The sequence below is a fragment of the Homarus americanus genome, unplaced genomic scaffold (assembly GCF_018991925.1).
Source record: "Homarus americanus isolate GMGI-L3 unplaced genomic scaffold, GMGI_Hamer_2.0 scaffold42657, whole genome shotgun sequence".
NCBI lineage: Eukaryota > Metazoa > Arthropoda > Malacostraca > Decapoda > Nephropidae > Homarus > Homarus americanus.
The window spans coordinates 329,981-352,932 of record NW_024722584.1 but is presented as its reverse complement, the minus strand read 5'-3'; the positions used below and the strand labels follow the sequence as shown (position 1 = coordinate 352,932).

Below are 22,952 nucleotides of genomic sequence, written 5' to 3'. Positions count from 1 at the left end.
AATTATGTTGAAACCCTTGTGTTAGCGTCTGGAGTTTTAACCACGAAAATACATATAAAAATATGCTTATACTCAATTAGAAGCACAAAAATTTTACCATATAGGAAAAACTTTATTTTTATTGCAACAATTTAATGAAAATTAGAGTAGGATGGGTTTTATGGGGTTATATTAGGTCAGGTTAGGTTTTCATGAAATTCTACAATCATATCTATAAATATGAAGTATATGGTTGTTTATGGTCAGTCAGAAGTGTCCAAGAAAGATAAATACATAGAAGTGTAGAAGTGATTGCTAATCGGCAAACACTGACCTGACCCAGTTGGTAAGACTAAAATAGGATGGTACAATATTATTTGCCATGGTAGTAATTTTCCCTACTTAGATGTAACAAAAGTAGCCATAATAATAATAATATTAATATTAATAATAATAGTAGTTAATAGTAGTAGTAATAGTAGTAGTACTAGTAATGTCTTTATCAGTGAGGCTTAGGAAGGTATCTGCAACTGTTTTTGTGTGCATATCAGAAAAAGGACCAACACATTGTTGACCTTGTGTCGAGAGAGGGCAGGGGTGAGGAGGAAGCAAGACGGGCAGTATAAAAGGCGTCGACACCTGTACAGCAGCAGTCCACATCCAGACTACCATCAACTGATACCATGGTAAGACTTCTGTTAGTTGCACTCATGAATCACATATGATTACAGTACATGGTAATGCCTCCATTACATGAAAATAAAATTGAAACAAATATAATTAATATATGTGTGAGTATAATGACTTAATACATTATATAATATTTCTGTCCACAGAAGCTGCTAGTGATCACGGTGAGCGCCGCCCTCCTGGTTGGATCGTGCATGGCAGGTGGTTCCTACCATCATGGCACTAGAGGCGGATTTATCTCACACGGAGGTAACAGAGGCATCTCTGGTGGTATCGGGTTCGACTCCCATGAGTTCATTGGATCACCTGTGATCTCTTCAGGAGGTCATGGTGGTTCCTACTATGGCTCTGGTGGTCGCGGTGTCAATATCGTTCGGGCCATTGGTGGCTTCGTTGGTTCATCAACTATTGGTGGCGGTTATGGCTCCAGGGGCCTTGGTGGCTCCGTCGGTGGTGGCTCCTTCGGTGGATCCATTGGTCGTGGCTCCGTCGGTGGTGGCTTCGGTGGACCCATTGGTGGTGGCTCCATCGGTGGTGGCTCTTTCATTGGTCAGAGAGGTTCCATTGGTGGTGGCCGTAGTTACGGAAGATATTAAGTTACTGAACTAATTATACTGATGTATGATATTTGATATTTTTTTTACTCTACACGAAAAAATACAATAAAACTCTACACCTTAAATATTTTCTTATGTTATTTATCCATTTCCCATTGTGTGTGTGTGTGTGTGTCTGTGTGCGTGTGTGTGTGTGTGTGTGTGTGTGTAAAAGTACTGATTTATATGTATGTACTATGTGCCAGTGTTTTACAGAACACAACTAATCCCGCCACCCACACATTTATCTTCCTCTGTACCCTTTGTCACACCACTACGGCTGCGTGTGTCTATTATGTGTGTCTACCACACGGAGATGAGAGTGGGTGAGTGAATCCTTATGAAACACCAATATTGCAGGTGGTGCATCCACTTTTAACCTTCTCGTGTACAGAGAACGTCATAATTCAAACAATATCTAAAAAACAAAAACAAAAATGCTAACTTAGCTCGCGTTTTTCCATTGTAAAATACACGTTCTTGAATACCGTATAAATACTTTCTAAAAAAGTTATATGCGTGTGTCTATAATAGACATCATTTATGAAGTGAGTTCGATCCATTTAAATTAAAATTCAATTACAAAATTAAAGACGTTAATCTTTTAAATACTTGCATATGTTAAAGAGGTCTAAGACAATTGGTTGAAGGATACACAGAGTCCTTTATATGAGTAAAAAGGAAAAACATACAGGATAAAAATATTTATTGAATAATTGGTGTACTAAACTTTATTTATTCGAGGTATTCTATTCACTATATTACCTAATAATAGACCAGATGGACGCCAGCACCTTTCTCAACAATTGGTACAGACAGACATGAGTCAACACACAAATGGAAAGATATAATAATTATTTTTCAAGGAGAGAATCTCGTTACTCTGCACTTTCCATACAGCTGTTTAAAGCTAAGGTCACACTAGAATTTATACCCAAAATAAATCCACCGTTAGCATTGACTTTTCAACGAACTCCTAAAGTTGTCTCTACAGCAACAACTTATTTCTTGTCGAAAGTGGGACGATACGGAGCGTCTGAAAATCCATGTTACGGTGACTTGAACTTTCCTATGGGCAGTCGATTTTATTAATAAATTTTGCACAGTTCTTATTTTTTCTCATTAATGTTAAAATGTACACAAAAAATAAAAAGTGCATTTCAATAGCAAAATACGAGAAAAATGTCTTCGGAGAAATAAAAAAAAAATCATTATAATAACAATACATCACGACAGAAGTTTCATTTGACTCTTGAGTTCTTGCATCACTTTTGTAAACAAACATCGCTTGGACGCTGAAATTGTTTCTTTTTCGACTTGGTCTTCTTTAACAGGACCACATATCTCACTAAAGCGGACTGGACGCGAACTGGGCGCTTCGCCAATGGTTCTTTTCGCCATTGTGGCTAGTGTGCTTATCATACCGTTCACTTATTGCCTATGAATGAAATGCTATCGTCGATTTGTTGCAATGGGAACTCTAGTTTGACCGTAGCTTTTCGGTGGTGGTAGAACTAGATGTTCTGAAATTGTTTTGATATAAATAAGAAATAGTAATTAAGGGCACAGCTAGAGCCTACACTACATAATGTACATCGTACACATTAATATTCACAATGATAAATTCTTCGAAAATAATCAATTGTTTTCTCATTCGGGCAAAAAGACTTTCTAGTTGAGCTGGGAGATATCATGGCTCCCGAACTTTAAGGAAGAAGGAATTACAAACTTGAGGCTATTTTGGCACACAAAAATATTTCTTTTGGAAAATCATAAAATTTGACAATGATAACAAATAGACAACAATAACAGTGAGTCACTCATTTACACATTTGCTTTTAATTATGAAACAAAAGCACAATTTACATCCTTAAAGAATATTAAGAGGTTATATATCAAAAGATCAAATCACCTCCAAGTCAAGTGGATATTTACTCTACATTTTGTAGACAGTGAGGAACTAAAGAAGAAAATAAACACGAGTCATTATCCCGTTTTAGTGAGTTCACATATTCGTAATGTCATTGGCATTTCGCATTCTCCATCAACAAATTCCAGCAAAAATCACACACACATAAACACACACACACACACACACACACACACACACACACACACACACACACCTAAATAAAAAAAAAAAAAAATATATATATATATATATATATATATATATATATATATATAGGAAGAGATCCACCTGTTTAGAGACATAATTATCCTCTAAACATACATATATAACACAGTAAATATGGGAAATTCCTCATTAGCGATAACTTGTATGTATTTCTTTCTTTGGAAACTTCTGACTGGGCATAAACGATCAAGAACATCACCATTATATGTTAAAATGAATAGTTCCACACGACACTTAACCTAACATAACTTAGCCTATCACAACGTAACGTAACCTAATATGACCTAACCTTACTCTACCTAGTTTATAATTAATTTGCCTATATTACGATGGCAAACTACATCTTCGATTAGAAAATCATTTTGACATACACGAATTAAATAAAATTAAGTTATAGCAATAAAAACAAGTTATCTCTATTCAGCAAAATCATCAGTTGCTTTTGAAGGGCTAACCAGTGATATTGGTATTTACTGTAGAATCAAATATAATAATAATAATAATAATAATAATAATAATAATAATAATAATAATAATAATAATAATAATAATAATAATAATAATAATAATAATAATAATAATAATAATAATAATAATAATAATAATAATAATAATAATAATAATAATAATAATAGTAATAATAATAATAATAATAGTAATAATAATAATAGTAATAATAATAATAATAATAATAATAATAATAATAATAATAATAATAATAATAATAATAATAATAATAGTAACGAATGTCTGTATCAGTAAGGATAATGAAGGTATATACCCTGTATACCTGCTTCTCTTGTAAGCGTAACACAAAAAAGACCAACACGTTGTTGACCTTGTGTCGAGAGAGGGCACGGGTGAGGAGGAAGCGAGGCAGGCAGTATAAAAGGCGTCGACACCTGTACAGCAGCAGTCCACATCCAGACTACAATCAACTGATACCATGGTAAGACTTCTGTTAGTTGCACTCATGAATCACATATGATTACAGTACATGGTAATGCTTCCATTACATGAAAAAAATGAAACAAATATAATTAATATATGTGTGAGTATAATGACTTAATACATTATATAATATTTCTGTCCACAGAAGCTGCTAGTGATCACGGTGAGCGCCGCCCTCCTGGTTGGATCGTGCATGGCAGGTGGCTCCTACCATCATGGCACTAGAGGCGGATTTATCTCACACGGAGGTAACAGAGGCATCTCTGGTGGTATCGGGTTCGACTCCCATGAGTTCATTGGATCACCTGTGATCTCTTCAGGAGGTCATGGTGGTTCCTACTATGGCTCTGGTGGTCGCGGTGTCAATATCGTTCGGGCCATTGGTGGCTTCGTTGGTTCATCAACTATTGGTGGCGGTTATGGCTCCAGGGGCCTTGGTGGCTCCGTCGGTGGTGGCTCCTTCGGTGGATCCATTGGTCGTGGCTCCGTCGGTGGTGGCTTCGGTGGACCCATTGGTGGTGGCTCCATCGGTGGTGGCTCTTTCATTGGTCAGAGAGGTTCCATTGGTGGTGGCCGTAGTTACGGAAGATATTAAGTTACTGAAGTAATTATACTGATGCATGTTATTTGATATTTTTTTACTCTACACGAAAAAATACAATAAAACTCTAAACCTTAAATATTTTCTTATGATACCCTTTTCCCATTATATTACCATGTGTGTGTGTGTGTGTGTGTGTGTGTGCTTGCTCCCTCCTGGGGTTTTTTCCGTCGTTATCAGTTACTCGCCGGTATCTGACTGTATTTGTCCAACCTTTTCTCGCGTCTTAGTTTAATACATATAAAAGAATCCCTCGGGGTTTGACTTCGCCTCCCTTGCTACCTTCAGTTCATTATTCCTCTTTGCCTTTCTTATCTGGGCCCTAACCCTACTGGCCAATACTTTATAATAATCTCGGAGGTAACTTCGCCACTATTTATTCTTCTACTTATAACCTTCCTTTGTCCAATAATATTCCTTAAATAATTGTTTATCCATTTAGGGTTATTGTTGTCTGATCTAAGTTTTCTGTATGGTTTGTTCTGCCTTTGTGCATTAAGTAACTCATTATTTAAGTTGTTGTGGAACTCGTCAACCTCAGATCTCGTGATCAGGTCATCCTCAACCGTCATATTTTGTGAAGATATTGTTGTCAGGTCTCCAGGTAAACATACTGTATCTGTCAACATGAATTTGAGTAATGGCATGTACAAACTGGACAATTTTGTGATTAAGAAGATTTTCTAACCAGGTAAAAGGGTTGGGTCACTCTACCTTATCACCTGAATATAGTGGACACCTGCTGTCCCTTGGGATTTAATCTCACTCTCCTTTACTGTATATATTAGCCTTACCAATAATTTCTCTTTAGTCTGTACTCACCCCTGAAGATGTGAATTACACGACAATATTGGACAATTTTGTGATTAAGAAGATTAGGAACTTCGTGTTTGCTTGTTTCCTATGGGGTTATCAGCATCTATATTGTTACGGAAAATGAGCAATGAATAAGGCAACATAAGAACATAAGAACATAAGAATGGAGGAAACTGCAGCGGGCCTATTGACCCATACTGGGCAGTCCCGTTTATATCCAACCTATGTTTGAAGCTATCATGACAACAACATGACAACACCCAACACAGTATAAATAGCAGGACGTGAAAAATATGCAAATGATTTTTATAGAACATTCTTAAAACACATAAACAAGGGTGACAAATAATGTACTCAGCTGTACTAATGTACGTTACAAATAGCTGGCTAATAAATCCCACTGTTCACAGGCAGAGTGCAGGTAACAGTTGCTCAACTTTACTACAGAGTAGGCAGGGAGAACAGATTCAGATTCAGATTTGCCCCCGAGGGGGCGAGTTTATTGGGCACCCCCTTACATCCTGTGCAAAGTGAAGCGCAGAAGCGTTTACAGCGCCCAACAGGGAAGTATGAAAAGTTCATACTTGCCTTTATGACTCGTACATTAGCAGGGAGAACAAGTCACCGAGGTGGGGAGAGGAGGACTATCCTTTTTTTTTTTTACGGGGATTAGCCCACCCGGGCTAATAATAATAATAATAATAATAATAATAATAATAATAACATCGACAACAACAACAACAACAACAATAATAATAACAACAATAATAATAATAATAATAATAATAATAATAATAATAATAATAATAATAATAATAATAATAATAATAATAATAATAATAATAATAATAATAATAATAATAATAATAATAATAATAATAATAATAATAATAATAATAATAATAATAATAATAATAATAATAATAATAAAGAACCATAAAGAAATACAAAATTAAAAAAAAAATGAAATGTGAGAAACAATTTATGCTTTAAATTTGTTAGCGAATTGTCATAAATTTATAATTATATTATTATTTACAAGTGAAAGATCAGATCAGTATTCAGACTTTGACGACGACGACGATAACGACAATAACAACAACAACACTCAGAACAAGAACAACAAGATCAGAAAGAACAAGAAGAACAAAAAGAAGCAGAACAAGAACAACAAGATCAAGAAGAACAAAAAGAAGAAGTCACTATATAAAACAGTAAGCAAGACTGGATAGGTATCGGGTCATGTTTTTCTTGGTCGTGATAACTTAACGTGGGGATAGGTGAGGCAGGTAGTATATAAGACGTCGACACCTCCACAACAGCTAGACTACCATCAACTGATACCATGGTAAGAAGACTTCCCTTAGTTGATCACATTAATATATCAAATGGAAATAATGTATGATAATGACTCTTATACACAATAAAGAAGTGTGTGAATTTTGATCTAGATATGTGAGAATAGTAATTGGATACTGAGTATATTAGATTCCATGTTTCTCTATACAGAAGTTGTTAGTGATCATGGTGAGCGGCGCCCTCCTGGTGGGGTCGTGCATAGCAGATGGTACCTACAATCGTGGCTCTGGAGGAGGAAGTTTCACACCTGGCCCCAGCTTTCACCCATCCAGGTTCCCGTCAGGCGGTGGCGGTGGAAGATATTCTGGTGGTGGTGGTGGTGGTGGCGGTGGTGGTGATGGTGGCGGTGGTGATGGTGGCGGTGGTGGTGATGGTGGCGGTTTAAATATCGTCCAGGCCAATAGTGTCCTCCTTGGTTCATCAAATATTGGTAGCGGTTATGGCCCCAGGGGGGGTGGTGGCCCTGTCGGTGGCCATCGGAGGTTCATTGGTGGTGGCAGTAGTTACGGGAGGTAATAATTTTATGATGTATTTGTACTGTTGTCACTGATATTATTTTTTTACAATAATGAAAGATTTTCAATAAAATTTCTGGATTTGTAAATTCTTTATATTGTATCCTCTCATAACGATATATGTTTGACTAAACTATTTAACACACACACACACACACACACACACACACACACACATATATATATATATATATATATATATATATATATATATATATATATATATATATATATATATATATATATATATATATATATATATATATATATATAGTGTAGATCCACATTGGTAACGTGGATAAGATAAATCTTGATAAAAACACACAGGAAAAGGGAAACAATGGAGCACCTTAACTTTCGGGTTTTTTTTCCAAGACATCTTCAGAGGCAACTGAATCCATAAGACCTGAGAGAAGAGCTTATAATTATACTATGGGTGACATCACAGTACAACAGGTGGGGCGGGGTGAGTGGGTCCTCATGTTATTTACCTGACTTATGTTTCCATTGCTTTTGTTTTTCGAAATTCTTTTGACTTTCCATAAATGACCATTTAGATTATCACAATACATATAAATAGACAGATCATAAAACAAATAATTCATTCTTATCTTACCTAACCTAAGCTAATCCAGCCTAATCATACCTGACCTTACCTAGCGTGCATAGTAAGAGGAACGAAGTGTTAAATAAGGTAGATCATAGTTTACCATACACAAATAGTTTTAATTGAATGATAAATATAAAATATAAAAGTTATCTTTAATTTCCAAAGAAGCAAATTATTTACTGCTAAATAGTAATTGCTGATTGGCAAAATTTTTTATGTAGTTATCTTTTTCGAAACTTCTGACTGGCCATTAACGACCATGTAGTAAATCATAAAAATACACACAAAACCTAACCTAACCTTATCCACTTTAGGAATACCTTTACTATATTATAATATTAAATGACGATTACAATGAAACAAAGCTAATTTACCAAATATGATTTAAATTCCATTGAGTTCGAGCAATAAAAGCATAAAGTTACCATTATTCAGAAAAACCTTCAGTTGCTTTAAAGGCTTAATCGACAATTATCCCAATTTAGTGTAACACAGACAGACAGACAGACAGACAGACAGACAGACAGACAGACAGATAGATAGATAGATAGATAGATAGATAGATAGATAGATAGATAGATAGATAGATAGATAGATAGATAGATAGATAGATAGATAGATAGATAGATAGATAGATAGATAGATAGATAGCTAGATAGATAGATAGATAGATAGATAGATAGATAGATAGATAGATAGATAGATAGATAGAGATAGATAGATAGATAGAAAGATAGATAGATAGATAGATAGATAGATAGATAGATAGATAGATAGATAGATAGATAGATAGATAGATAGATAGATAGATAGATAGATAGATAGATAGATAGATAGATAGATAGATAGATAGATATTACAGAAACAACCAGACATGAATGCCTCTTTAAACTTTCTAGGAGTCGAATGCATACTATCACAGGTAATTGGGGACACTACAAACCAGATCGTATACGAGTAAAAAGTCAGCAGGAGAACCGGACCGAAACTGTGACTGGAAACTTGCACGGAGTCACTAATTGTAACCGACGGGTTTTAAGACACATCTGGACTATCACTTTGGCACAGAATAACCTTTTAATCATGTCTGTATACTTGATCACCTTTAAAAGGAAAAAATGAAAACGAAACACACAATTACGTGAGAGAAGTAACACACCTCTCAGACTGATGAGGAAGAGCGAGGGCAATGTACCATACCCGTAGTACAGGAGACACATAATATAAGAGTCCTAGAGAAGTTGACTTGTGAAAGAGACTTAGGGGTATTTGTAAGCCCGGACCTAAGGCCTAGAAAACACAGGCCAGAGTATAAGATTAACAAAGGGGCATCACGTGGTGTAGTAATTCCCTCGCAGATGGTGTTATGAGGAACCTCACATGATGCTGTAGCAACTCATTCACTACATGGTGTGTGTGTGTGTGTGTGTAATAATAATAATAATAATAATTAACGGTTTATTGAAAGAGCTTGGCAGCCAGAAGGCTGAAAATATACAGTCACACATTTGGGGAATGGGTTTCGAATTACAAATAATATACAAGTAACATAAGTGATACAAATAAGATATATAATAACTAGATGGGGAAAAGCTCAAACTACAGTGCATTTCAACATAGTGACAGTGCAAGAAGTAGTATTTACTGGGAGTGAATACACTGGTTTATTACAAGTTATTGATAATTTTTACAATGGTGTGTGTGTGTGTGTGTGTGTGTGTGTATCATCAGTAAATGAGTTCATCATGATAAATTTGTGTCAAGATAGGGCAGGGGTGAGATGGAAGTCCGGCAGCAGGCATTATATAAGGCGTCGACATCTCCCGAGTAACACAACACGTCCACACTTCCACCAACAGGTATCATGGTAAGGATCCTCTTTAGTCACAAAACGATTACATTATAATATCAAAAGTTATAATACTGGTTTTCAGATATGATTAGGAATTACTTTTATCATGTGTGAATATAATAGACAGGCTTCGAGACAGAGTACATAATTAATCATCTCTCTATCCCCAGAAACTGTGGGTGGTCCTCGTGAGCGTCGCCCTACTGGGGGGGACCTGCAGGGCAAGTTATGGATGCCTCTTATGTACTGGAGACGGAGGTGACTCAGGGGCGGCTGCCGGAGGCTCAACTGGGCACCATCCAATAGACCACTACTATGGTTATGGTAGGGGACCTTATTATAATGGAGGATCTCACTACGGTAAGGGACCTTATTATAATGGAGGATCTCACTACGATAATGGACCTTATCATAATGGAGGATCTCACTACGGTAGCGGACCTTATTATAATGGTCCATATATCGTTCGGGCACTTGGTGGCCTCATTCGTGTTGATACTGACGATGATGGTGGCCACTACGGCCACACCCATGGTGGCTACCACGGCCACACTCATGGTGGTTACCACGGCCACACTCATGGTGGTTACCACGGCCACAATCATGGTGGCTACCATGGCCACACCCAAGGTGGCTACCACGGCCACAATCATGGTGGCTACCATGGCCATTCTCATGGTGGCTATTATCCCTATCATTAATTTTCTGAGGGATGCATATTAAAAGCTTAAATCCGAAATATGTTGTACTATATTCCTTCCACGTCTTTGAGATAAACCTTCCATAAAGCTGTATATACATACATCAGCAACAGACTCGCCCTTCGAGAAGAGGAGTCTAATGATAAAGAACAAAGCCAACACTTGGCAGAACATCTTGTTTAATTCATGACGACAGTTTGGAAGCAGACTATCACCATCATGAGGCAAACTGCAAAACAAAACTATACTTAGTTTAAGAACTGAGTTGTGCAATATACATGAATTAATTCTAAACATCAGTATACATAAAACAAAATAAACATAACTTACATAAACACTAAACTGTGTGATATTAGTAAAGCAGAAATACTGTATGATAAAACACGAAATCCACACAGGACAAGGAGTGAAAACTTACTAACAAGACTAAGGGAAACTTACTCTATAAACATAAAAGGCTTAAGGAAGTCTCGTTGCTCACTAAAGAAGGTGAGTCTCCTTAACAGTCAACAGAAACACGATGAAGATCTGTAGGCTTGGGGCGGCTGGTGACGACTACAGCGAGTCCAGGTGTGTTTGGTGATAGGCATTATCCACAGGGCCCCCCAATGCGCATTTAAGACGTCTTTTACTATCATAAGATGGGCAAATCATATCTAAAGATTCTTAGGTTATGTTAGTTTTTATATGAAACTGTTCATTTATATGTATTATGATAACCTTCATCATGGTCTATGGATATTCAACGGTTAAAAAAAAAGAAAATAAAACACAATAAGTTGAAGTTATCATTATGAGGCAATTAGTCCTATATAGTGTAACTTTTAATAATAATAATAATAATAATAATAATTAACGGTTTATTGAAAGAGCTTGGCAGCCAGAAGGCTGAAAGTATACAGTTACATATTTGGGGAATGGGTTACGAATTACAAATAATATACAAGTAACATAAGTGACACAAATAAGACATATAATAACTTAGATGGGGAAAAGCTCAAACTACAGTTCATTTCAACATAGTGACAGTGCAAGGAGTAGTGTTTACTGGGAGTGAATACACTGGTTTATTACAAGTTATTGATAATTTTTACAATGGTTGGGACTGGGCTGTTCTTATAGCGATCAGTTGGTGCACGTATGGGCTGGATGCGGTTGTGGTGTCGAACAGCAATTCTCGGACTAGGGATTTCAGGTGGTAGTAGGAGCCGGTGTCGAGGATGGTGTAGAAGCTTCTTACCAAATTTGCAGATGAGGTCGTGGTGATGGTCAGTGAGAGTCGAAAGGGTCAGTGTGTTGAGCGCTTCTTGATATGTGGAGTAGGAAGGGGAGAGAATAATCTTGCATGCTCTCTTTTGCATTTTTTCTAGGTGTTTACGTTGTGTGGCATTTAGGGAGGAAGACCAGGTGGGGGAGGCATAGGAGAGCTTGGGAAGTATGAATGTTGTGTAAACACTGAGGAGCTCGTGTGCAGGAACTCCGAGGGACTTGAGTCGGCGGAGGAGGTGGAGACGGAAACTGGAGGATTTGACAACTTCACTGACGTGTGGTTTCCAATTTAGTTTGTTGTCTATGGTGACGCCGAGGAGCTTCGTGGAATCTACAACCTGGAGTGTGTTCGGACCTAGAGTAATGGAAGGAGGTGGGACAATGTCGGAGGAGAGGTTGATGTGCATAACCATGGTCTTGGTATGGTTGATGGTGACATGGTTGTTGGTGGCCCAGTTTTGGAGACTGTTCAATAAATCCTGAAGGGCGGTATAGTTGGGAGCAGAATTGTTGACGCTGATCCCAATGGTGGAGTCGTCGACATATTTCCAGCGAGCAGGGGTTTCTCTTAGGGCATCATTGATGAGCATAAGGAAGCAGAGTGGTCCCATCTTGGTGCCTTGGGGGACGCCACAGGTGAGTGACTGAAAGGTGGAGACAGCCCTCGGAAGCGTACAGCTTGGCGTCGGTCACTGAGGAAATCTGTAAGCCATGGTATAAGACTTCTCCGAAGCCCGAGGTCAATAGCTTTGTTGATGATTATATTGTGGTCGACTAGGTCGAACGCTTTAGTGAAATCAATGAAGGCGACAGCTACAGACGTTTTTCGTTTCTCGAGATGGCGGTATATGTAATCGAGAAAGCTGACAAGACAGACAGTGAGTGGTGGAGGAAGTTTTCATGTTGCCAAATTGCTGAGGGTCTACGACTCCTGCAATATCAGCATAAGCCCAGTCGAACACAAAACTTTCACAGATTAGGCTGGGTATTGGGGTGATTGCAATAGGTCGTAGCTGATTTAAGGATTGTGGGCTGGTTGACTTGGGCACTGGTGTGTGTGTGTGTGTGTGTGTGTGTGTGTGTGTGTGTGTGTGTGTGTGTGTGTGTGTGTGTGTGTGTGTGTGTGTGTGTGTGTGTGTGTGTGTGTGTGTGTGTGTGTGAATTAAAGTAGAACTTAATGTCAGTCGCAAAGAAAATTCCATTAAAATCCCAGATTTCAGAAAGGCAAACTTCGATGGGGCGATCTGAGGTTGACGAGTTCCACAACAATTTAAATAATGAGTTACTTAATGCACAAAGGCACAACAAACCATACAGAAAACTTAGATCAAACAACAATGACCCCAAATAGATAAATAATTATTTAATGAATATTATTGGACAAAGAAAGGCTATAGGTAGGAGAATAAATAGTGGTAAAGTTTACCCCCGAGATTATTATAAGGTATTGGCCGGTAGGGTTAAGGCATAAGAACATAAAAATGGAGGAAACTGCAGCGGGCCTATTGGCTCATACTGGGCAGTCCTATTAAGACCCAACCCCTATTGCTCATATATATTGCCCCAGGCCACGTTGTGGGTCGTTTGACCTGTGCCGGGTGGGCTAATATGTGTTGAGGTAAAATGTACCAGACAATTAACTCTGATAATTGTTTTTGTTGTTCTGCAGTGAAACAGAATCAGTTTCCAAGTTAATTAATTAGGACTATAAATTTCATCTTATGGGTATATTTTATTAACTACATTGATTACAAATAAACCGCACGATAGATACCCATACCAGAGTCAGACCTTCTCCTTACCTCCAAGACTCTGACGGTAAACACTATCACCGAGGAACAGGAATACTCATTCACTTAACCTGTTTTTCTCTCGTGATAATCGGAGTAAATTAAATAGATATATATACTTTCAACAATGTGTAACGAGACAGACCTGCAGTAAATGATGTATAAATTAGGACGTGTAAGGACATACTGTAGTTGAACCGATAAGACTGCAAGAGTGTGCAATATGGACTCTTGTTGCAAAAGAATATGTGGTGCTCTGAGTTGCTCTTTATTTCACCAGATGATATTATTTCAATTACAGCGTCTTCTAGTTGAGTAAGGAAAGAATTATATACGCTATGATACTGCTAATTTATTAACGACAAAGATATAGTACATAATGAGATAATGTAGACATCATTTCAGGGTGGTCCACTGATGTAGCCAGGGTAGTCAAGTCCTCCAGAAGGGTGAGTTAGTAACCGTGTTCATACCTGGTGGGATAATACCCGTAAACACCACGATAGCCGCCGTAATACCCAACACGACCATTAGAAGAACCGATATAGACGCGACCAGTGAGGTAGTTATCAGCGCCATCGAGAGAGCCGTCAACTCCACCACCAAACCCAGGAACACCGAAGGAGTCATGAACGCCAGCAGCAGAGCCTCCAGGAACACCGAAGGAGTCATGAACACCAGCAGCAGAGCCTCCAGGAACACCGAAGGAGCCGCCAATGCCATCACCAACCCCAGGAACACCGAAGGAGCCGTCAACTCCACCACCAACGCCAGGAACACCGAAGGAGCCATGAACGCCAGCAGCAGAGCCTCCAGGAACACCGAAGGAGTCATGAACGCCAGCAGCAGAGCCTCCAGGAACACCGAAGGAGCCAATGCCATCACCAACCCAGGAACACCGAAGGAGCCGTCAACTCCACCACCAACCCCAGGAACACCGAAGGAGCCATGAATGCCAGCAGCAGAGCCTCCAGGAACACCGAAAGAGCCGCCAACGCCTGTACCAAATCCAGGAACACCGAAGGAGCCGTCAACTCCACCACCAACCCCAGGAACACCGAAGGAGCCGCCAATGCCATCACCAACGCCAGGAACACCGAAGGAACCATGAACGCCAGCAGCAGAGCCTCCAGGAACACCGAAGGAGCCGTCAACGCCACTACCAAACCCAGAAACACCGAAGGAGCCATGAACGCCAGCAGCAGAGCCTCCAGGAACACCGAAGGAGCCGTCAATGCCATCACCAACCCCAGGAACACCGAAGGAGCCGCCAATGCCACTACCAACCCCAGGAACACCGAAGGAGCCGCCAACGCCACTACCAACCCCAGGAACACCGAAGGAGCCGTCAACTCCACCACCAACTCCAGGAACACCGAAGGAGCCGCCAACGCCACTACCAACCCCAGGAACACCGAAGGAGCCGTCAACGCCGTTCACATAGCTAACAGGAACACTGACGAAGGCACCTCGGCCACCAAAGGTAACCGCAGATGTGCCTGGTAAACCCCCATCGACAGCCAATGAATTGTCGAAAGATGAGACCCTATTACCGTCGAAGGAGTTAATGGAGCCACGGAAAAACCCAGATGGATCATGGGATGCCAGTACCCCACCAAGACGACCCTGGCGTCTGTTCAAAATCCCAGCACGTCCGAGAAATGAAGAGCTAACAGTATCGACTTGGTTTCCGTTCAGACTTTCTTCTAGACCTCCGATACTAACTTGGCCTCTTCTCGGGAAACCTCCAAGACCTCCAACGGGAGAGCCGCCGATCCCGGTCGAGCCTCCTGCTGGAAATCCTTTAAGATTCCCCTCAAATGTGCTACTAGCACCAGCGTTGTTTCTTCTGCTCGGAAATCCTCGTAATCTTACATCAGTGACACGGAGATTATTCTGCAAGCCAGAAGTGGCAAGAGTATGAGGGACGTCTCCGTGTAGATTTCTACCAACAGGCTCACGAGGGGACGCACTGTCTGCTCTACAGAAGCCAAGTAGCAGAACAACAACGTTCACGGTGGTAAACAGGAACTTCTGGAAAACAGAAATCAAACTTAGTTTCATAATTAAACTGAGACATGTATAAAGAGAAGCAGTATCATTCAAAATCTTCTCAAAAAAACTAACATTCATAATAACTGTATAACTAAGTAACTAACTACTTCTGACAATAATTGTTTCATGAGATTTCACTTCAGGAGAAACGACACTGACCATGGTTGAATCAGGAAGGTTTCACACTCGATCTGGAGCACCACTAGGTCCTTCTACCGTCTTATATCCTATTCTACTCCTTCACGGTGATGCTTCTAAGTCCTCCAAGGTCACAGAAGTCCTTTGTCCTGCTTGGGGCTTTTTAAGAACAATTATATTAATGACTAATAGGTGCGTATATTGAGCAATTTTATCATTCTTTGTCTCAGTCGTCATATCCTTCGTTAAGTGTGGGATGATTGTTGCTGGTCACTCTCTCTCTCTCTCTCTCTCTCTCTCTCTCTCTCTCTCTCTCTCTCTCTCTCTCTCTCTCTCTCTCTCTCTCTCTCTCTCTCTCTTTAATCTACTACCAGTTAACTTCCAGAGATCAGTCTCCACTATCGTAGCAGCCCGTGAGTGTGGTAAGAGTGTTGCTATTTCAGTTCACCCATTGAGCTACTACACTCTGAACCCTTGAACACAACACCACCCACATCCGGGTTCATTACATAGCCAGGTGAGGTGTACCGTCACCCTTTATATTGTTCCTCGTTGTTTTTTTGTATAATGAAACTATGTTGACTGAGTATGTAAGAAATTGAAGAGAAAGTTAACATAATTATACACACACACACACACACACACACACACACACACACACACACACACACACCTGAAATTAATAAGTGGACGAAAACAGGTCTATATACTTTCTGGCAGGTATATAAGTGTACAATGTAACGTTGAAGATACACCTGAAATTAATAACTAGACAGGTAGACAGTGGAGAGTTGAAGTCACACCTGTGGTTTTGTGGTCAGTGAAGACTTCTCTGGCCAGTAGAGAATTCAAAACCATATTCATGAAGTTGTTCTGGTGTAGGGAATGCCAATGTCACCTGTTCCGAACTCTGTCATGTCATACCTAACAATATATCAATTAATGGTGGCCTCTAAATAAACATGTATGTATGTATGTATGTATGCATGTATGTATGTATGTATGTATGTATGTATGTATGTATGTATGTATGTATGTATGTATGTATGTATGTATTATATGTATGTATGTATGTATATATGTATGTATGTATGTATGTATGTATGTATGTATGTATTATATATATGTATGCATGTATGTATGTATGTATGTATTATATGTATGTATGTATGTATGTATTTTATTCAGCTTTGGGTAACCTCCCACAGCCAAAGGGTTAAAAGCTATCTCGATTAACCCTTTCGCTGCAATTCCCGCACTTGCCATTTTAATCTGGCTCCCGCCATACGATTTTATTTAGCTTTGGGTAACCTCCGCCATAAGAGGGTTAAATCAAAATTGGAAAGTTATCACACACATACAGTATATACAAAGAAAGTAGCGGAAATAAAGTTGATTAGATCCCGGGGATAAATTGTCGGTAATGGCTAGTGCTACTTGTGAACAGGGCTGTGCCATTCTGAGGGCCGAGTTAGTGAAGGTCAAAGAAGAAAAACTTGAAAGTAAAGGAAGTGATAGCGAGGATGAAGGAAGACACGAGACAAGGAAGCCCGTGTCTGACGAAAACTGAGGCGAATGGAAGGTTGTGAGGAAAAGAACGATCAAAATGGTACTGAGAAAAGACACCGAGGAAACGACAACAGCTAAGTGTAAAAACTCTTTTAGTCTTTTGAAGGACGAATTGGACGTTAGCATAGTCAGGGACAGGGCTGAGAGAGAACGTTCGAAAACCTTAATTGTTGGCGATTCCCAGGTATGGTACCTGGATAGAGCTTTTTGTGATAGAAATAAAAATAGAATGAGGGTGTGTTTACCAGGAGCGGGGGTGGGGGATATAGTTGACAGGATGGACAATATCTTGTCTGGTAATGGGAACAAACCTATTATTTGCCTTAGTGCAGGAGGCACTGCTATTGGCCGGTGCAGGAGTAAGGAGCTCCTTGATAAGTTCAAGACAGCTATAGAACGTAATAGGTTGAAGGGAGGGATCCCTAGTATATGTGGTGTCCTGCCTAGAAGGAGAGTTGGTCAGTAGGGTTAAAACCGAGATAAGAAAAGCAAAGAGGAATAATGAACTGAAGGTAGCAAGGGAGGCGAAGTCAAACCCCAAGGGATTCTTTCAAATGTATCAAACTAAAACACGAGAAAAGATTGGACCAATACCGGCGAGCTAACTAATAACGACGGAGAAATGAGCATTAATCTGAATAAATATTTTTCAACAGTTTTCACCACCGAAAATTTGAACATGATAACCGAGGCACCGACTCTATTCAGAGATCGTGAATAAAATAGATAAAGCGAGATAGTAATGACTGGTAACGCCGTTATTAAGCAAATAGAGAAGTTAAAGCCTAACAAGTCACCAGGTCCCAATGAGATATTTGCCAGAATATTAAAGGAATGTAAGGAAGAGCTTAGTGTGCCCATAGCAAACATTTTTAACATGTCCTTAATAACGGGTGTATTACCAGAATCTTGAAGGATAGCGAATGTAATACTGATTTTCAAGAAGGGAGATAGATCACTATCCTCTAACTACCGTCCAATCAGCTTAACATCAATTGCAGGCAAATTATTTGGGAGCAATAATTTCAAACTCTATTCGAAATCACCTGGAGAAGCACAAGTTGATTAATGATTCCAAACATGGCTTCACAAGCGGGCGTTCATATTTAACTAATCTATTTTAAAAAAAATTTCTGTTTTCGAATCAGTGGACGAGGGGCACGACTATGATGTGGTATATCTGACTTTAGCAAAGCCTTCGACAGAGTCCCCCACGAAAGACTAATAAGATAAGTGGAGGCTCGTGGCATTGGAGGAGATATTCTAAAATGGATTAGGGCATGGTTACAGGACAGAAAACAGCGAATGAGCATTAACGGCACTAAATCCGATTGGAGTAACGTCACAAGTGGAGTACCCCAAAGCTCAGTACTTGAACCACTATTATTTATTATATACATGAACGACATAGATATCGGTGTAGACAGCAACATAAATAAATTTGAAGATGACACTAAAATAGGACGTGTTATTAAATCTGACGAGGACTCCGCAAAACTACAGGAAGATCTAAACAAATTTTTCGAATGGTCTGAAAAATGGCAGCTGAAATTCAATGTGGACAAATGTAAAGTACTCAGTATAGGAGATGCAAACAGAGAAACCAGATATCAGATGAACAACGATGTTATAGAGAAAACCGAATGTGAGAAAGATTTAGGAGTAATGATAAGTAGGAATCTTAAGCCAAGTAAACAATGTGTATTTGCTTGAAACAAGGCTAATAAAGTACTTGGGTTCATACAGAGGAGTGTTAGTTACAAGACTAGCGAGGTCATCCTGAAACTATATCTTGCACTTGTGAGACCTCACTTGGATTACACTGTTCAATTCTGGTCACCGTATTACAGAATGGATATAGAATCCCTAGAAAGAATTCAGAGGAGAATGACAAGACTAATCCCGGGCATTAGAAACCTTGAGTACAGAGACAGGTTAAAGCGTCTTAATTTGCACTCCCTCGAGAGACGTAGAGTGAGGGGCGATATGATAGAGGTGTATAAATGGAAGTCAGAGCTAAACAAAGGGGAGATAACAAAAGTACTCAAACTATCGTACCAGGAGCGAACTCGTATCAATGGTTTTAAATTAGACAAATTTAGATTTAGGCGTGAAATAGGTAAACATTGGTTTGGAAATAGAGTAGTGGATGAATGGAACAAGTTACCAAACATCATTATTGACTCGAATACGCTGGATAGCTTCAAACATAGGTTGGATGGATATATGAGCAATAGGGGTTGGGTGTAAATGGGACTGCCCAGTATGGGCAACTACCAAACAGGGAGGTACTACCGCCTGGGAAGAAATTGGAAGCATAATGTGTTGTCTAATGGTAGATCCTGCTGCCATATGGCATCACAAAAATTTTGACCATGTCCCAGGTTGCTGATCTGACTTTCTGCCTCATTTTCACACAATTGCAGGGTCTCAATTGTTTCTCTTACTATTGGCAGCGCAACATACATACAGTATATAATTTCTCACTATTGACCTTTTTTTTCATTTCTGCATCATCATCATCATCATCATCATCATCATCATCATCATCATCATCATCATCATCATCATCATCATCATCATCATCATCATCATCATCATCATCATCATCATCATCATCATCATCATCATCATCATCATCATCATCATCATCATCATCATCATCATCATCATCATCATCATCATCATCATCATCATCATGCATTATTATTATTATCATCATCATCATCATCATCATCATCATCATCATTATTATTATTATCATTATTATTATTATCATTATTATTATTATTATTATTATTATTATTATTATTATTAATATTATTATTATTATTGCTACTACATTTTCGCCCCCAGCCCCGATGTGGTCAGTGACCTGTGCCCGGGTGGGTTAATCCCCGTAAAAAAAGCCCGCTGCAGTTACCTCCATTGTTATGTTTTTATATACAGTAATAAATGTCATGCTCACACTCAAGAGCTCAAAATTACATGAACATATTTAAGTTCACATTTTACATAGTCAAGTTTACACCCAATTAGGTCAGCATATTACTCAACTTATTCAAGCTTTCGGTTAACAAGCTTAAGGTCAAAGGAAATAGTCGAAAAAAATAGATTCTCGTATTTTTGCAATTTTTAAGACATCACGAAAGGCTATGGCATATAGAAGAACACATCGGTATAAATACTATCTGTCTGTTCTTCCCATTCTCTCTCTGTTTCTCAGTCGTTTCTCTGGTGCATATACAAACAGACAGACATAGATACACGCGTATAAATAGCTGCCTGTCTGTCTGTCTGTCTGTCCGTTAATAATAATAATAATAACAATAACTGATTCACTTCCTGCATTAGACGGCAACAAATAGTTCAGAGTCTGGATTCAAATTCAGAAAGATTCTTTTCATTAAAATTACATTCCTAACCAGCTCTAATTAAGAACCACAGTCAAGGGAAATCTTAAATTTAACTGTGTGTTTATGTCAAGTGATTCCTAATATTTCAACTTATGAGAAAATTTTATCGTAAGAATCTTCGTGTATCTGGACCCTTAATACCAGAACTGGATATAATATGACCTTGATAAGATATACAATGTACTACTAGACGAACAAAGAAATTATTAATGAATAATTGCTGGCCTGGCGGAACTGAATACTTGAGTAATATGGCATTTTCCGGTGTGTGTGTGTGTGTGTGTGTAGTCTTAGCAATTTATATATATTTATCAATGTCAGTCTTCATTATTTAGCTCAGCAGGACAACAACCACGATCATTACTTCCTCTAACGTGTTTTTATTTCTCTTCTTTGCTTTTTCCAACTTTATTATATGTTCTCTCTCTCTCTCTCTCTCTCTCTCTCTCTCTCTCTCTCTCTCTGCCTAGCACCACCACGGAAATATACGCTATGACCTCTTGAATTTTGTGAGTACAAGATTTCAACAGCCAGGAAGTGAACTTAAAAGCCGCTCCCCTCCACCCCCATCCCCACCTGACACACACACACACACACACACACAAACACAAACACACACAAACACAAACACACACACACACACAAAGGTACTCTGACCTCACGCAAGTATATCATCGAGGAAAGAGTCCCAGCGGATATAAAACTCTTAAGAACCCTTTTCCCCGTCGCTGTTTCAACTAGACTTCCGACCTGACAGTACCGACAATGGTGCGTTCAGTTTGTTGTGTATAATTTAGTCTCAGAAATTTAGTTCAGGAATTTTACTATGTGGTGATAATATCAGAATTTGTGTGTATAATAATGTGTGGATATCTTGCTCCTCAGAATTTGTGGCTGATCCGTGTTCTTTTGGGGATCTGTCTGGCCAAAGGCGGTAACTCCAAGAACCACACACCAGGAGCCATTGGTAGTGGCTCTTTTGGATTACGTGGAAGATTCGTTGGTGGATCTTTTGGAGGATCTGCACTACTCCCAAGTTCCTCTGTGAAAGGACATGGAGGAATCATTAGTGGATCTGCTGAATTACCCGAGAGATTTGCAACAAGACAAAATGTCATTGTAACTGATTTTGTTGGACGACCCGGAAGCTTACCTAGTAGGGGGCATGGTGGTTACAATGGTTCTCTCAGTACTGGTGTGTCTGTGATCCCTGCAGTGGGCGGTTTCGTTGGCTCATATACGAGTAGGTTTTTGGGTCTTGGATCTTTCAGAAGTCAAAGTGGCATTGATGGTAGTGACATTAGTAGAAATGTTGGTTCTTACGGGGGAAGTCTAGGCTCTTTTGGTGTTATTGGTTTTGGTGCTACTGGTGGCTCCGTCGGGTCTAGGGGCATCGCTGGAAACATAGATTCATTGGGTAGCTCTGGCTTTGGCGGTAGTAGAGTTTCTGTTGAGAATATTGGCAGCAACATCGGTAGTAGTAGTGGATTTAGTAGTAATGATGGCTCCTTCGGGAACAGTGGCAACTCTTTGGGTGGTTTTAGTGACTTCGGGAATAATATTGTCTCCTTCGGTAGTGGTGGTGCATCTCCTGATAGAAGTGTTCCTCCCTCGGTAGAAGTGGTAATTGCTTCGTTAGTAATGGTGGTTCTCTTGTAGGTAATGATTTGGCTGATTGTGTTGGTTCTTTCGGGGGTGGAAGCCTTGGTGGTGGTGTTGGCTCCTTCAGGGGTAGTGGATTAGGTGGTAGTAGTAGTGTTGGCATCTTTGGTGGGTGGTGGCTGAGGATCCACCTGTGGGCCCTTCAATAGCTCTGAAAGTGGCAACTGTCTCCCCTCAGGCATTAGTAGTAGTAGTAGTAGTAGTAGTATTAGTAGTAGTAGTAGTAGTGGTGGTGGTGTCTTCCCG

At 39.3% G+C, this 22,952-nt stretch overlaps 4 protein-coding genes and 2 long non-coding RNA genes across 6 annotated transcripts; 5 read left to right on the top strand and 1 right to left on the bottom strand.

Annotated features, from left to right (window-relative positions):
* Nucleotides 1-621: 621 nt before the first annotated feature.
* LOC121862826 (keratin, type I cytoskeletal 10-like) lies at nucleotides 622-1,351 on the top strand. Its single transcript, XM_042361145.1, has 2 exons — nucleotides 622-665; nucleotides 816-1,351. Exons 1-2 carry the CDS (start codon nucleotides 663-665, stop codon nucleotides 1,263-1,265), a joined length of 453 nt encoding a protein of 150 aa, XP_042217079.1. The 5' UTR covers nucleotides 622-662; the 3' UTR covers nucleotides 1,266-1,351.
* Nucleotides 1,352-4,267: 2,916 nt separating this feature from the next.
* On the top strand, nucleotides 4,268-5,033 carry LOC121862825 (keratin, type I cytoskeletal 10-like). The gene is made up of 2 exons (XM_042361144.1): nucleotides 4,268-4,351; nucleotides 4,499-5,033. The coding sequence occupies exons 1-2, from the start codon at nucleotides 4,349-4,351 to the stop codon at nucleotides 4,946-4,948; spliced, it is 453 nt and encodes a 150-aa protein (XP_042217078.1). The 5' UTR covers nucleotides 4,268-4,348; the 3' UTR covers nucleotides 4,949-5,033.
* Nucleotides 5,034-7,007: 1,974 nt separating this feature from the next.
* On the top strand, nucleotides 7,008-7,733 carry LOC121862824. Its single transcript, XR_006088289.1, has 2 exons — nucleotides 7,008-7,118; nucleotides 7,280-7,733. It is a non-coding gene; the product is annotated as an uncharacterized LOC121862824 (long non-coding RNA).
* A 2,319-nt stretch (nucleotides 7,734-10,052) lies between these two features.
* On the top strand, nucleotides 10,053-10,845 carry LOC121862823. The gene is made up of 2 exons (XR_006088288.1): nucleotides 10,053-10,121; nucleotides 10,277-10,845. It is a non-coding gene; the product is annotated as an uncharacterized LOC121862823 (long non-coding RNA).
* A 3,453-nt stretch (nucleotides 10,846-14,298) lies between these two features.
* On the bottom strand, nucleotides 14,299-16,182 carry LOC121862847 (glycine-rich cell wall structural protein-like). The gene is made up of 2 exons (XM_042361170.1): nucleotides 16,081-16,182; nucleotides 14,299-15,900 (listed from the first exon to the last, which is right to left on the bottom strand). The coding sequence occupies exons 1-2, from the start codon at nucleotides 16,081-16,083 to the stop codon at nucleotides 14,299-14,301; spliced, it is 1,605 nt and encodes a 534-aa protein (XP_042217104.1). The 5' UTR covers nucleotides 16,084-16,182.
* Nucleotides 16,183-21,905: 5,723 nt separating this feature from the next.
* On the top strand, nucleotides 21,906-22,703 carry LOC121862846 (keratin, type I cytoskeletal 9-like). Its single transcript, XM_042361168.1, has one exon. The coding sequence runs from the start codon at nucleotides 21,906-21,908 to the stop codon at nucleotides 22,701-22,703; it is 798 nt and encodes a 265-aa protein (XP_042217102.1).
* Nucleotides 22,704-22,952: the final 249 nt, after the last annotated feature.

Excerpts from the sequence above, each read along its gene's own strand:
- LOC121862846 (XM_042361168.1), top strand. The coding sequence starts at position 21,906 with ATGTGTGGATATCTTGCTCCTCAGAATTTGTGGCTGATCCGTGTTCTT.